The sequence below is a fragment of the Podarcis pityusensis genome (genome assembly GCF_964106645.2).
Source record: "Podarcis pityusensis genome assembly, chromosome: 1".
Lineage (NCBI taxonomy): Eukaryota > Metazoa > Chordata > Lepidosauria > Squamata > Lacertidae > Podarcis > Podarcis pityusensis.
Window position 1 is genome coordinate 79661201 of NC_138028.1, and position 14126 is coordinate 79675326.

General features: G+C 38.2%; 1 protein-coding gene across 1 annotated transcript in view; it reads right to left on the bottom strand.

Moving 5' to 3' along the window:
* Nucleotides 1–14126, bottom strand: part of PTDSS2 (phosphatidylserine synthase 2) — a 38575-nt gene that overhangs the window by 16236 nt on the left and 8213 nt on the right. The window contains exons 2-5 of the mRNA XM_081012996.1: nucleotides 13957–14058; nucleotides 7354–7436; nucleotides 3321–3388; nucleotides 927–1061 (exon numbers count right to left, since the gene is read on the bottom strand). Coding sequence (XP_080869122.1) covers nucleotides 927–1061; nucleotides 3321–3388; nucleotides 7354–7436; nucleotides 13957–14058 — 388 coding nt within the window. The remainder of the gene's footprint in view (nucleotides 1–926; nucleotides 1062–3320; nucleotides 3389–7353; nucleotides 7437–13956; nucleotides 14059–14126) is intronic.

A 14126-nucleotide genomic window follows, 5' to 3' on the forward strand; every position in this document is an offset into this window, starting at 1 on the left:
ATATTTTCCTTTTGGCAAGGAGCACCATAGCAAGCTAAGTACAGACATTTGCAGTGGAGGTATTGTGATAGCCTCTACATTTTAAGCAGAATTTGCTGATCCAGAGGCTCTTGTATATTTCCTTTCTCACTGCCACGTGCCTCCTAAAATCAGACAAGATTTCTGAACCCCAGAACACAGTAACACTTGACTTGGATAGTAGCCTATACTTTTTCTATAGTCTTAAGTCTGAGCAGGTAAAATATTCTAGCTTTGAAATGCTAATGCAGATATGTACTTTAACAGCAACAGAGAAAGGGTATAGTTTTACATCAGTACACTTTGAATTGCAAAGAGCAATTAAATAATTTAACCCCACTTCTAAAGTGCATAGTTATGTTACAGGCAAACAGATAGCACTATCTGGTCAAGAGAAGGGTCAGCTGGTAGTTATAAGCAGCATGTGTATATTTTGTGCAGCAACAACAACAGAATTTCATGCATAGAATTGCTGAATCCCAAATATAGATCTGTGAAATTTTGCTTATTTTACACAATTTGTTTTGTTTCTAACTAGCCATGGGGGGGGGGGGCAAGCTATACAGGCTCAATCTTCAGCCCACTGATATCTGAAAACAACGCTCAACAACTTCTATGACTATGGTATTTACTCCAGGCACCACATACTCACATTTTACCATACCAGCTAAAAATGCTGAAAGCTTGGTTTTGTGTGGGGGGTTTTTTTGGTTGTTGTTTTTAGTAAACCCTGAGATTCTCAGGAATCTGAATTCTGCACTTGTATGGAATTACAGAATACACATTAGTGGTTATGAGGCAGGTGATGTATTGTCATTAAGCACAAATACCAAATGATACATCATACAAACACAAATTTTTAGATCAGCTTCAGTGCTAAATCAGATATTTCAGTTTCAGTCTCTTACCCAAATATTGTGAAAGGGATCTGTCCCATTGTCTGGATCATATATAAGGCAATTTCCACCATAATCTCTTTCTGGTAAGGGGACTCCTAAATTTGGATCAATGAATTTCATAAACTGTCTTCCATCATGTACAGTCTAAAGAATTAAGCACATCTATTAGTAAGAAACAGTTAAAACAAGTTCTAATATGACAAAATATTGTACTGTTCTTGAATAGTAATTTTAACATTTTCTAAAACGGCAACACAGGTGGCAGAGTCAAGCACATTTGGTTTCATTACCTTAAATAAAAGATTGTATAAAGCCCTGTGTCCATTCACTACTTAAAGAGTATAAGTTAATAACCTACACAAGACAATACTAAAGACAGATAAAAGCCCCCTCAATGTATTCTTTTCAGTACCTTCGACAAACATTGCTTAGACAAGCCTACCCAGATGCTTAGAAATGCTGATGTGAATTTTAATCTGCTTTAATATTTTAACTTTTTGTATGTTTTAACATATTGTAATATTTACTTCATTTAATGGTTTTTTCTTTTTGTAATGGTTTTTTACAATCAAGCGGTGTATAAACTTTATAAATAAAATAAAATTACTGCAGCACTCTCCTAAGTGTACTCTGCACTCCACCCCTAATTGTGGCACCCATAGAACATGCTTCATTAACAATGAGCACCTTTGCTTCCTGAACGACAGAAGCAAGCTACCCAAGATCCTTTGGCATTTGAGGTGAAAGTGAAATCTTCTCTCAAATAACTGGCACGTGGCTACAGGAGACTAGAACTAAGAGTGTAAGAGCAACACATATGAACATTATTCAGTCCAACAGGCCACCTGTTAACAAAGGGCTGCTTTAAGGAAGTTGTGCTTATGGTTCTCACCCTTGAAAGTATAGGCTCCATTCTGAAAGGGAGAAAAGCAGCTTGGCTCAGGCAGTCCCCCCCCCCCTTTTTTTTTTGAAAGGGTGACTAGATCCACATCTAGAAATAATTGCTTTGACTTGAAACAGATGGGCAGGTACATGGCCACTACAAAGCTGGTAGTATTTAAGCCCCATGGTTGTGACACACCTGACAGGAAGAGAGTATCTGAGCCTCCCTGGAACCTCTGGAGCTGTTCAGAGTGGGGAGGGGCACTCTCACAGAATCAGACCTAGATTATTATGGCATTTCTGCAGGGAATAGGCTCAACTGGGAACACTGAAATCAAGAATAAGAATTTTCACAACCTATGGAATTATCAAGAAGTGCTTTCCTGGTTTACTTGCAAATGAAATAGTAGCTAAAATACTCTCCCAGTGTTCTGAGAGACTAGTCCCCATGTACCATAAGGTGCTGTGATAAGCTTAACAGTTCTCAGGAAATCCCATGCAAGATATGAGACTGCTACCCAAACACTTTTGCCAAGAACTACCTACCTAGCCAGAGGGGAAAGTCCTGACAGAAGCTTCCTTGGCTTTTGTTTACATGGATGTGTGAAAGAAAATGAGTGCAGAGGCAATAATCCCCTTGCCTTGAGAAGAGTGGATACCTCCTCTTCTGACAGCTCTCAGTAACATTCTGCACAGGTACATTATCTTAGATTAGACTGCAGGGATGCCATATAGGTCCGTATAGTTAAAGCGATGGTTTTCCCAGTAGTCATGTATGGAAGCGAGAGATGGGCCATAAAGAAGGCTGATCGCCGAAGTATTGACGCTTTTGAATTATGGTGCTGGAGGAGACTCTTGAGAGTCCCATGGACTGCAAGAAGATCAAACCTATCCATTCTCAAGAAAATCAGCCCCGAGTGCTCACGGGAAGGACAGATCCTGAAGCTGAGGCTCCAATACTTTGGCCACCTCATGAGAAGAGAAGACTCCCTGGAAAAGACCCTGATGTTGGGAATGATTGAGGGCACAAGGAGAAGGGGACGACAGAGGATGAGATGGGTGGACAGTGTTCTCAAAGCTATGAACATGAGTTTGACCAAGCTGCAGGAGACAGTGGAAGACAGGAGTGCCTGGCGTGCTCTGGTCCATGGGGTCACAAAGAGTTGTGCATGACTAAATGACTAAACAACAAGGGATGCCAAGAAGGATTAAATTATACAAATTGTATTATGGGAGGGGGCATAAGGCAAAGCACATGCTTTATAGGCAGAAGGTGCCTGATTAAAATCCTGATGGGTCCAGTAAGAAGTAGGTCCCTGGAGAACTGCAGCCAGTCAAGAGTAGATAATACTGAACTAGATGGACTGGTGATCTGGTCTGGTATAAAGAGAGCTTTCTATGTTGGCATGCTTCCTTTTAAAGAAAACTTCCCATTTTATTGTTCAGGTTTATTACCTTTTACAAAACGTCTTTAAAAATCCCCAATAAACTGCATAAAAGATGCAATTTTTAAATCCTTACCTGAAAAAGTATGAAGATGAGGAAAAGCTCATACACTACACTGACACACAGCCAAAACCTCCAGTAGGCTAAAAGAACAAGCAACAAAATCAGAACATACACATAAATGGGTATCTTTAGTGCAGAATGCATTTTAAGTTATGGAGTGATTATGCCTTCAACACAACACTAAACAAGATTTGAAATGTGCTGCTAGGAACCCACATTTTTTCAATTATCCACATTTATTTATAAATCTAGGATTGTTTTTGCACAACATAATCTTGTTCTACTCCTTTGAGACAAGGTTCACATACATATTTAATAGCTGCCTACCAGTGTCATATTTAGGAAGACAAGATGACCTTTCAAAATCTGATATCTGATAATACCCTTGCTAAACAAGTTCTCTCTTTGTTCCGCCCATAGTTGATGAAAATGGTCCCAGTATTAAGGAATATAAGGCTAGATGGATGTAGCTCAGATTTTCCACTCTGGCAAAAAATATCAGTTCTGATTTTATTATGATAGTTTTAGATATTCCATTTAAGTATCTCGTGAATGAACAACCAGCATAGGCAATGTTCCTCAGACACACCTCGAATTATAAACATTTACCAAGCTTTCTTCGAAGTGTATCACAGCATTGCTATTTTTAACTACTCCTGTTTTGGCAACTTAATTATGAGACTTCCACAACTAACACACTGAAATGCACTTGTTAAAACTAGGATATGGTAAGTATAGTTCAAATGCCCACACACAGGCCCCTGCTGTGAAAAGGTCCACATTTGCCTCACAAATGCAAGTCCTAAATTACAGGGTCATTTTTCTGTCAGGAATGCTAGGAATTGCTGTCCCAGGATGGTGGGGAAGGAAGAATGAAAGGGACAGTTCCAGCCCCAGTCCCCTGCTAGGAACAGGAACACCCATCACTGTCTCACCCAAATAAGGTTTGTAGTTTTGTAGTGCCTATGCGCGTTCTGTGGCTGCTCACAAGGAGCATTTGAAAAGATCAAGCTCCATTCAGGGCAACCATAGGAATGCTCATGCATCCCTAATTAGCACTCATTTCTCTTCAGTGACAGATCACTCATTTATTCTTTTATTCTAGCACTCTCATTAACAGCCTTATGTCTTCTTCACTACTCAAGTTCAGATGACAGACTAGCTGAAATGTCCTTTCTCTAATAGCTTTGTGGCTCTGTAGAAAGCAGATTATTTTATGCTTTCCAAGCAGTTTTGGAAATCATTTTATGTAATTGCAGAGATGTGTGCAGTGTTTGAAAATAATGCTTAACTCGGGGGGGGGGGGGTGAAAATTGGCCACTTATTCCTTTTGAACCATTTTCAGATGATCCACCCATTCAATATTACAAAAGCATCAAGTTGCCTTTTTCTTCTCACGTATATGATAGAAAATGTAACATTTCTAACAGTGAAGGTCAGCACTGACTTACAATTTCTAAATTGTTTTTCATTATGTTTTGCTTCAAAACCAGTACTATGAGTGTTTAAAGCACTCAGTTTGTTGACAAGTGACTCACAGAATCACATTATGTGACAAAGACTGCAATTCTGAACATGCCTGCCAGGGAATAAACCCACTGACCAAAGTAGGCCTGATTTGAGAGTTGACAAGCATAGGATTGCACTGTAAGGTCTGCATACTCATCCTCCTTCAACAAAGAAAGAAAGAAAATTAACATTAATTTGAAAATGAGGATACTTAACAGTATCAGTCATTTGTTAGATATGCAGAAAAATCTGTGGGTCCACCCTCTGCACAACTGTAGGAATGTTGTTTTAAAAAATTGGGGGGGGGGGGGGCTAAGTGGATATGAAATAATACAATATTGAATACAATAATCATGCTTTGGAAATTCACAAAACAACAGATACACAGAAATGAATGCATTTTGGTTATTCCCTTCCAACTCTACAATTCTATGAAACTCTAGATACTGAATGCATTGGCATGGAAAATGGACAGAATATCCTCAACAGACCAGAAGAAAATCCAGGACTTTAAGATACTCAATAAAATTGCACAATATAAACTATTATGAAAACAATAGAAATGCTTCAAAAACATTTGATTCTTTTTATTTCTTATTGGAATTGGCATTATACAAGGGAATCTGTGGTGATGGATATCCCAAGCATGTAATATAAGAACTGAATTGATGTAAATCAGAAAATGCTTTCTTGAGGCATATGAAATGCACACGTTCTGTGATGTTTCTTTCTGGTCATAAATTACAACTGTTTCTCAACTTTGTTTTGGAGAATTTTTTTATAAATGTTCGCACTCTCTTAAATTATATTTCTGTGATGTGTTGAATAACAGACAGGCAACAAAAGTGGGTTTGAGAACCTTATGGTAGCTAAAATACCTATACTGAGAAGTTGGATGGACAAATATCTACCATCTATCAGTTAGTGGTTTGAATCTCACTGTCCTTTACATCTGAATGAACAACTTCTTAATTGTAAATTCTGTTTAGACACCTATTTGGACATTTGAATTACCCGTGTTTATATCAGAATTATATCATATGTTTATATCAGAAGTGTCAGAATATTCTTAATGTTAATATCAGCTGGCAATCTTATTTTTCTTGTTATTTATATTTGTTTTGTTATTTTTTCTGTTATATTTGCAAAATTTGGTTGTATTTGCTAAGCTGCAATTATAGAAATATAATAAATTTTTAAAACAAGAAACAAGGATACTGTGTTATCTAAACAAATAGAGCCATATTGCTGCACTCTTGCATCACAGTAGCATACTTCAGCAAATTGTCTACAACAATATTTCCATTGTATGTCTGACTAATGAAATAAAAATATGTCAGACAAAAATATTAATGCTCTGAAGAAGAGTGTTTGTGTGTAAAACTTCCCACAGAGGAAGCTGTCTTTGTGACGCAAAACATTTATCAAGTTACCATGTTTAGCAAAACTTCAAGTGAGGGATGGTGAACATACATTGGTGTTAAATACCTTAATGGGGTTTTTTTTAAATCATTTTCAGTTTTACAAATCTGCACAGTCGTGTTTAGCAAAATACAAACCATACATTTTCCATCAACTTCCCTTTTCAATATAATTATTTATATCACATCTTCAAGGATACTTGAAATAATTTGTAACAACAATATACATTAATAAAGTCACAAAAATATAAAAATGTAACAAGTCATCAGGATCTTTCCCACAGGGCATTCAATAGTAGACAACCCTATTGTGGGGAAGACAATAGTCCAGCTGGAGAAGGCTATTCTTTGCCTGCGTCTCTTTCTATCCCACAGTCTTTTCCACAGGGTGGCTGGTGGCAGATGGACTAGTGGAATTGGGGGCAGGCGGCAGACAGTGGAACAGGAACGTGAATTTAGTGCTCTCTTTGCCTGCCTCTCTTACTCAAGGTAAGTTATTTTTGGTAGAAGAGGCCGGGGGGGGGGGACACACACCTTTTCCAGGTATAATCTAAATCTGAAATAGATAACTGAAATGTGTGTCCTTTTCTTAAGCACTCACTAAGCGGAATGTTTATGTTCCACAATGCTCCGCAGTTGCAGTTCTCCAGCCTACATACACATACACCATTGGTCTGATCTAGCAGGTTCTTCTTACGTTTTTATAGCAAATACTGTATTTACTTGAATCTAATGCGCCATCGAATCTAATGCGCACCTCAATTTTCAGAACCTTGAAACAAACAAAAAAAGTATTTGCTGGCGAAAGTAAATGTGCCATCAAATCTAATGCACGCCTTAATTTTCGCAATGTAATTTGGCCAAAAAATGTGAGCATTAGATTCAATTAAATACGGTAAAATATGTCATCCGTTAAGTGACTAATGAGTACACAGTCAGATGAGGACTTCTGAAAACTATGCTAGATTCTGATAATGAAATCACATTCTACCTAGGGGATACAGGCTATGAAACATAGGTTACTACTTTCAACGTTTACATATAACCATTAGGAGCCATTTTACGAAGTGCATCATTATCAAGAGAATTTTTATGATATGAGCAATTTTGATTACCTGGATGAGGTCTTGAAAATGGCCCATCTTTTGCTTGAGTGACTCCAAAACACAAGAAAACTAAAATGCTGGCAACAATACCTCTGGAAAAAAAACACTTTCAATTTACATATGTTCATGAATGGTTTTTGTTAAATATGTCTTTTGAAAGTCCATAAAACATCTAAAATCAGAAAAACTATTTGAAGGCAGTCTAGTCTTGAAGACTGAAAGACCATGAAGTTCATACTCTGTGATAAATAGGTTGTTTTAGATACATTTTAGTAGTATCTAAAGTATCTAAAAAGCTGTTCGCAAATCCTTTTGAGAAAAACCAAAAGATACAACACTGATTCTCTTAAAATTGAAAGGCAGGTCGGTTCTTAAAAATCTTATTCAGATCAGTCAAGCAGTTGGCACGATTCAATTTCCACAGCTTCTGCTTTTGGTGTGGCCATATCAAGAAGGGAATGATTCAGAGTTTGAAATTCGCAGGGTACTAGGCGCATTTTGTACCTGGCTATTGGCCTCTTACAATCAAGTGAAGATTCCTGGGCACCTGGTGCCTGATGTCTCCACCATCAGAAGGTGCATGTCTGGGGATCTTTAGATCTTTCCTGTTTCTGCACACTAACAACACATCCTTTAGAATTCTACCCCCAATATTTTATCTGTACAATCAGAACAAATTTCAGGAACCAGAAAGTTGTATTGAAAAATACAACTTTTGAGCTGTCTGGCTCCAAAATGCCAACTAGACATTTAATTTTGGCAACTGTAACCCTGGTTTAAGGAGCCATTTGGTGCCTAGCTTATTTATCTGAGTTTCTAACACTGAAATTATTTCCCATGGACACTAATGAGGTCTTGCTGAGAATCAAGACCTTATGAGGTCATTGCTACCTGCTTTGGTAGCAGCTGAATTCCTTCCTAGCAGGGACCCCCTGAGAAGTCTACCAGGCAGCTTCTTCCCTTCTCAATGTGCCAAAGCTGATAAAGGCAGCAAGGGGATGGAAGTCCCAAGCTAACTGCGTGTCTGGTATAGATCCACCAGTCTGTAGCTGAGTTATAATTAACTTGCCTGGTCATCTGCAACATGGGAAGTCCCCTTTATACAATCTGACATGCTTCCATTTGTCATTCATACCATAAACAGTTACTTGGCTCATAAATGTTATGGGGAAGCACAGGTAATATTCAGCCTCCGTAATGTGTAGCTAAAAGGGGAGTGAGGCACAGTCATAGATCAACAGGTCTGGCTAATTACATACTAGTTTTCCATAGGCATATGTGATCTCCTTGGCACTTTAAAACTGTCTGGAAAAGGCTGTAACATATTCTATTTCTGAAAACGTGAATTAATCCTTAAAGAAAGTCAACCTAGTATTTAAGTATTTCCAGTACACAAGCCACAATTACAGAGCGATATTCAATGTTAGTAATACTCAGAGTAGATCAATTGGAATAAATGATACAAACTCAAGCCTATGATTTCAACAGGTCTACTTTGAGTCTGACTTAGTTGGCTATCACCTTATTTAGTGTGGCTGTAAGTTACCACAAAAGTTTTAATAACTAAAATAGATAGAAATATTTTCAAATCAATCAAGTTACTGAACCATAGTACTGAAACCTAGTTATAAGGATGAACTGTTTAAACTACTAAACTATTGGAAGCCACACCATGTCTTCAGATTCAGTCAGGTTTGTGACCTCTATAACAAAGTATACTGCCCTACACCAATGCTAAAAAACAACATCTGGGTCAAGTTATCATGAGTTAAGACAACATGGAACCAATTTATAGACCCTGTTTAAGTTTCACTGAAGGCAATCTAGATTAAACATGTTGCTTTAATTCATGCATCTTGCTATAAATCATCACTGTTTTTATCTTACCATAATTTGAAATTATGTTGCTTCTTGAGTAAAAAGATAATTGCTAATCTGAAGTTTGAGGCACACATATCAGAGGGAGAATGTTCAGGCTATGTACAGTTTTAGAGTTTTATAACTCTATAAAGGGAGTCCAATTCACATAGATTATTTATGAAACTCTACATCGTCATGGAAAATCTAAAGAACTAAATGAATGGTTTACGCCTTCATTTGGTTTTACGTTCCATAAAACCAAAGCAGCAAGATCAATTCAAATTGCAGGAACCTAAATTATCTGTGTGCAGACCAAAAAGCAAGTCAGCAGCCTTGAGTGGCAAACCACAATACTGCAACAAAATCTCAAATCTGGAACTATACATATATACCCAGAGTATAATGCTAGCCAAGGTGCACCAGGTTAACAAGCAAGTTTAAGTGCAGCCTCCATTTGAACTCTTAATCCCTTATGAGTAATTAGGCATGCTTTCTTGTTAATTTATAGAGGGAAAAAGACCAAAACAGGGTAGAAATACATCTTCTAATTGCTGCCTGATAGTACTTTATCACATGTAATTACACTGATCACCACCTTACATCAACTACACAGTGCACTGGAACCTGCTCACATATTAAGGATATGCTCAGTAGTTTTATTATTTTAAATATTACTTCTATATCACCTTTCATGAAACACTCAATCAATTAAGAATATACAATGGGTGGAATTCAGTATAGCACAAAGGAGAAAGTGCAAGCATTTTAGCTTGCCCAACAGAACTGATGAAACAATTTCTCTTCCCACTCCCGTTCTGGGGGTTCTCCCAACCCTCCAGAAAAGATTTGGGGGAGGTGCAAGAGAGAGCCCCATTCTTCTTGTGGGAATCTTCATGCTGGCATTCACTAACGGAACTGGGTAGCTGAATTCAGCCCATTAAAAATAATTAAGACAATACAACAGCAGCTACAGAGCCAGTACAAATTACAGTAAGCTGGTATTAATGGGAAGTGAAGGCTGGGGAGAAAACTTTTATCAGGCACCAAAACAAAGCACCATTAGTGCCTACTTATCACACAAGGCAATGCTGTTTTATAGGCTTGGTAACAATGAAAAAGACCACCACCCTAGTTCCTGCAAGATGGATCTCAGCAGGTTGTAGCACAAACATAAGGGCCTCATTCAAATATCTTACTGACTGGGTAGTCTGTAAACATAACTTGGGCCCAAGATGTTTAGGGCTTTGTAGGTCAGCACCACAGAACTGGCAGCCAGTGCAATTATTTTATAGGTGGTGCCATATGTTACACTATGCTTGAAGCAGTAGCTCAACCTAGTCAATGCAGCATTAAGGGGGATGTTGCAGAGACATCTAAAATGTGATTAAGAAATAAACTGCATATCTGTATCCACCTACACAGACGAATCATTGGCTAAATACTGGTTATCACTTCTGCCCAGTCAATGACAACATTATGAGATGCCTCAGCTTTTTTTTTATTCAGGTCATAGTATGAAGTTTTTGTCCCTGCACTCCCTTCCCTTTGTGATGAGAAGAGGTTTCCAAATGTGAAATCTAGGAAATATGTCATCTATTATTTTTAGATCTTTTACATCCATCTAATCATGTTGCTTTCTTTTATCTGCAGTCAACTGTTTTTGACTTAACGATAACCTCAGGTTATTCAACAATGTGAGAGCATGAGAAGAGTCTTTGGTTCAAACCAAAGACGCATCCTGTTCTCATAGTGCCCAATGAGATGCCCAGGTGAACTCTACATGCGAGACCCGAGTATAAACAGCACTTTCCCCCATTTGCAATTACCACCAACTGGCATTCAGAGGCATACTGCTTCCAAGACTGGAGATAACACATAGACATCATGGCTAGCAGCCTTTGATAGTATTACCCTCCATGAAATCTAAGCTCTTCAATGAATCCCTAGGACAAAGCCCCTCATTAGATACCACTAAGAATAGGATGCCCTTCCAAAAGAGGATTGAAAGGTGTGCTACTCTAGACTTCAGAGTGTGGTCAGAACGATATACTGAGAGGCCTTTAGATTTGAAACTCTTCCATTTACAGCATTATCAATGCACCTCCAACCTAAACCTGTGAGTCCCTCAACAGCTCTACTCACATCTGGAATGAAGAACTGAAGCTCTGTTGAAGAGCATATGGTTTGCATACATACATTCCCAGCTTCCGTTTCTGGCATTTTAAGTTACAGGATGGAAAAAAAACCTTGTCTCTCCAGCATTTAGATTTATTAGGCTGAGCTGGCTATTAGTCCAACTTTGTGTAAGGATTGGGATCTGCTAGTTTACTTATGGGTCTCATCAGTGCTTTTTTTCTAAAAAAAAAGTTTAGGGGTACTCTCATTTTCCTACTCATATTGAAATACTGTCCCTCAATGAGGCCAAACTTAAGATTCACAAAATGTTTAGGGGTATGTGTACCCCTGCGTACCCCCAGAAAAAAGCACTGAGTCTCATTCAGTTTTAGGTATGCATGGCATAACTATCATTTATTATAGAAATGGAAACTAGGATCAACTAGAATAATTCATTAATATCACCAGCACGGTGCCTTTACAAAGTGCAAGATGATGAAGCACAAAATACAGTATAAAAATCTGAGGTCATCTTTAAATAAATTCACCAAGTTAACTCAATAAACCAAGAACACTAATTGTATTCCAAGTTCTAGAATACACAGATGACACATTTCCGAAATTTTCCACAGACACCACTCACTCCAATTTTCCACACCTATTTTCCACTTACAAATATTACTGAAGGCATGTCAGAATAGCATCACATTCTTTCAAGAGCACTGATGTTTGATAAAAAGAACTACAAAAGCCTACAATAAAAATTGCTGCCATGATAAAGTCAACTGAAAAACAACTCCAATAGGGTAGTTAAAGACCAGCCTCTCTTTTATAACCATATATAGCCAAGTTCACACACACAATAAAGTCAAACCTCGGTTGTCGAACGTAATCCATTCCGGAAGACCATTCAACTTCCAAAATGTTCGACAACCAAGGTGAAGTTTCCTATTGGTTGCAAGAGCTTCTTGCACTCAAGCGGAAGCCGCGTCGGACATTCGGGTTCCGGAAAATGTTCAAAAACTGGTTTTCTACATTCGGGAGCCGAAACGTATAATAACGGAGGCATTCAGGAACCAAGGTTTGACCGTATTTTGCAGCTATATTTCTGCAACTTAAATGGTATATGGGAAAACCTATTATAATGTGCATCTATCAGCTATGCAACATCAGTTGATACTACACTTGTCATACACGCAAGAACCTGCAGCCAACGTTCTACAGGTATGCAGCCTGACTTAATGCAAGTTCTGAACTAAAAAAAAACACACCATTTTGAAATATCTTTCTGGCCCTAGGTAACATTTACCTAAGAGAGCCAGTCAGTTTACATACATCATGGGGTGGCAAATAAGAGAAGACATGACCTTTGCTGCTTCTTTCGTGGTGCACCTCTAATTAACAAGAGTTTTCTGTTTCATTCAATCTGAGACATTACAGTAACTATGACACAAACGAAGGTATTAAACCACAGCAGTTTAAAGCTGGTTTAATATCCTGCACTGCTCTGAAGCTGATGACCATAATTTCCTGTTTTGTCCAGACTGTACCGCGATTTCCACTGGAGTTTCATATGCATTCTTCTCCGAGTCTTTGTTTCACCATTATACAATTCACTCTGGCCATACTGCATTAACTTGACTATAGCCCTATAATCTTACTGTAACACAGGTGAGCCTTTGTGCTGAAAGTGGGTGGGAGAAAGTAGTATTTGGCATTGCAGGGAGGGAAACGAGAGGTGGCAGCAACAAAGCTGGCCACTAGCCTTGTCACCTATTATTTCTATTCTACCACAACACCGTAATTTCCAACTACTCCACAAGTAGCACACACGTTTCAATATATTCAGACACGTTCAGTAGCTTTATATATACAAAAATTCAGTAAGTGGTTCTAATATGAACCAGTTATATGAAAACTGTAACACAGGAACTATAGTTCCCACAATATTTTTTTTAAAAATTGTGGTAGAATTAAACTTCATACTCCTTCCATCGTTCTATCTGCACAAGCACTGCAGCCTGCTAGATGGAACAACCACTCCCTTCCTCCCCCTGCACACTGTTCTGGGGAGCCTCCTGACACACACCTGCACAGAGGCAGAAAGCCCCAATATGCAAGAAGAAGTCTGCACAGGGCTTCTGCAGATTATGTGAATCCTGGCTAGGTGAATCCTGCCCAGTATTATTTAACAAATTTTACTTACGACTTACTCTACAGAAAACATCAATCTGTTTTATTTTCAGCAGATAGGAATATTTTAATAATGCTTCTCTATGGGAGAAGCCTTTTGGTTTATCCTTTTTATTTACTTTACTTTGGGGCAGTCTTTTAAATCTCCTGATGGAAGTCAAGGAATTCAGTCAATAAACAAAAGGCTTTTTTCCTTACACAACTACATAAGTTAAAACTTTGATATAACTGTGGAATCTCCTCATACAGAAAACATATTTACATATTTGGGGATGTTATTTTTACAAACGACAGGGGAGTCATTGCTATGCGTACAATGGACTGATAAATTTATCAAAATCCAAAATAAATTAAAAGTAAATATAAGAAAAATGGGTACTCTAGCTAGTTAATAAAAAACTGGCAATAAAAGCTGACTGCAACACTTATGTGACAGCTAGTTACCTCTTTGTGTTGTAGGCTGTATCCTGTGGGGTTTCTTCAAGCAGTGTCACATATCCCAGGGTGCAGGTCAGGATGAACAGGACTGTTAAGGTGTGTGCTTGCCTATTGTACAGGAGGGGTGGGGGGGGGAGAGAGACAGAGAGAAAGTCAACAACAAATAATATTTTTCA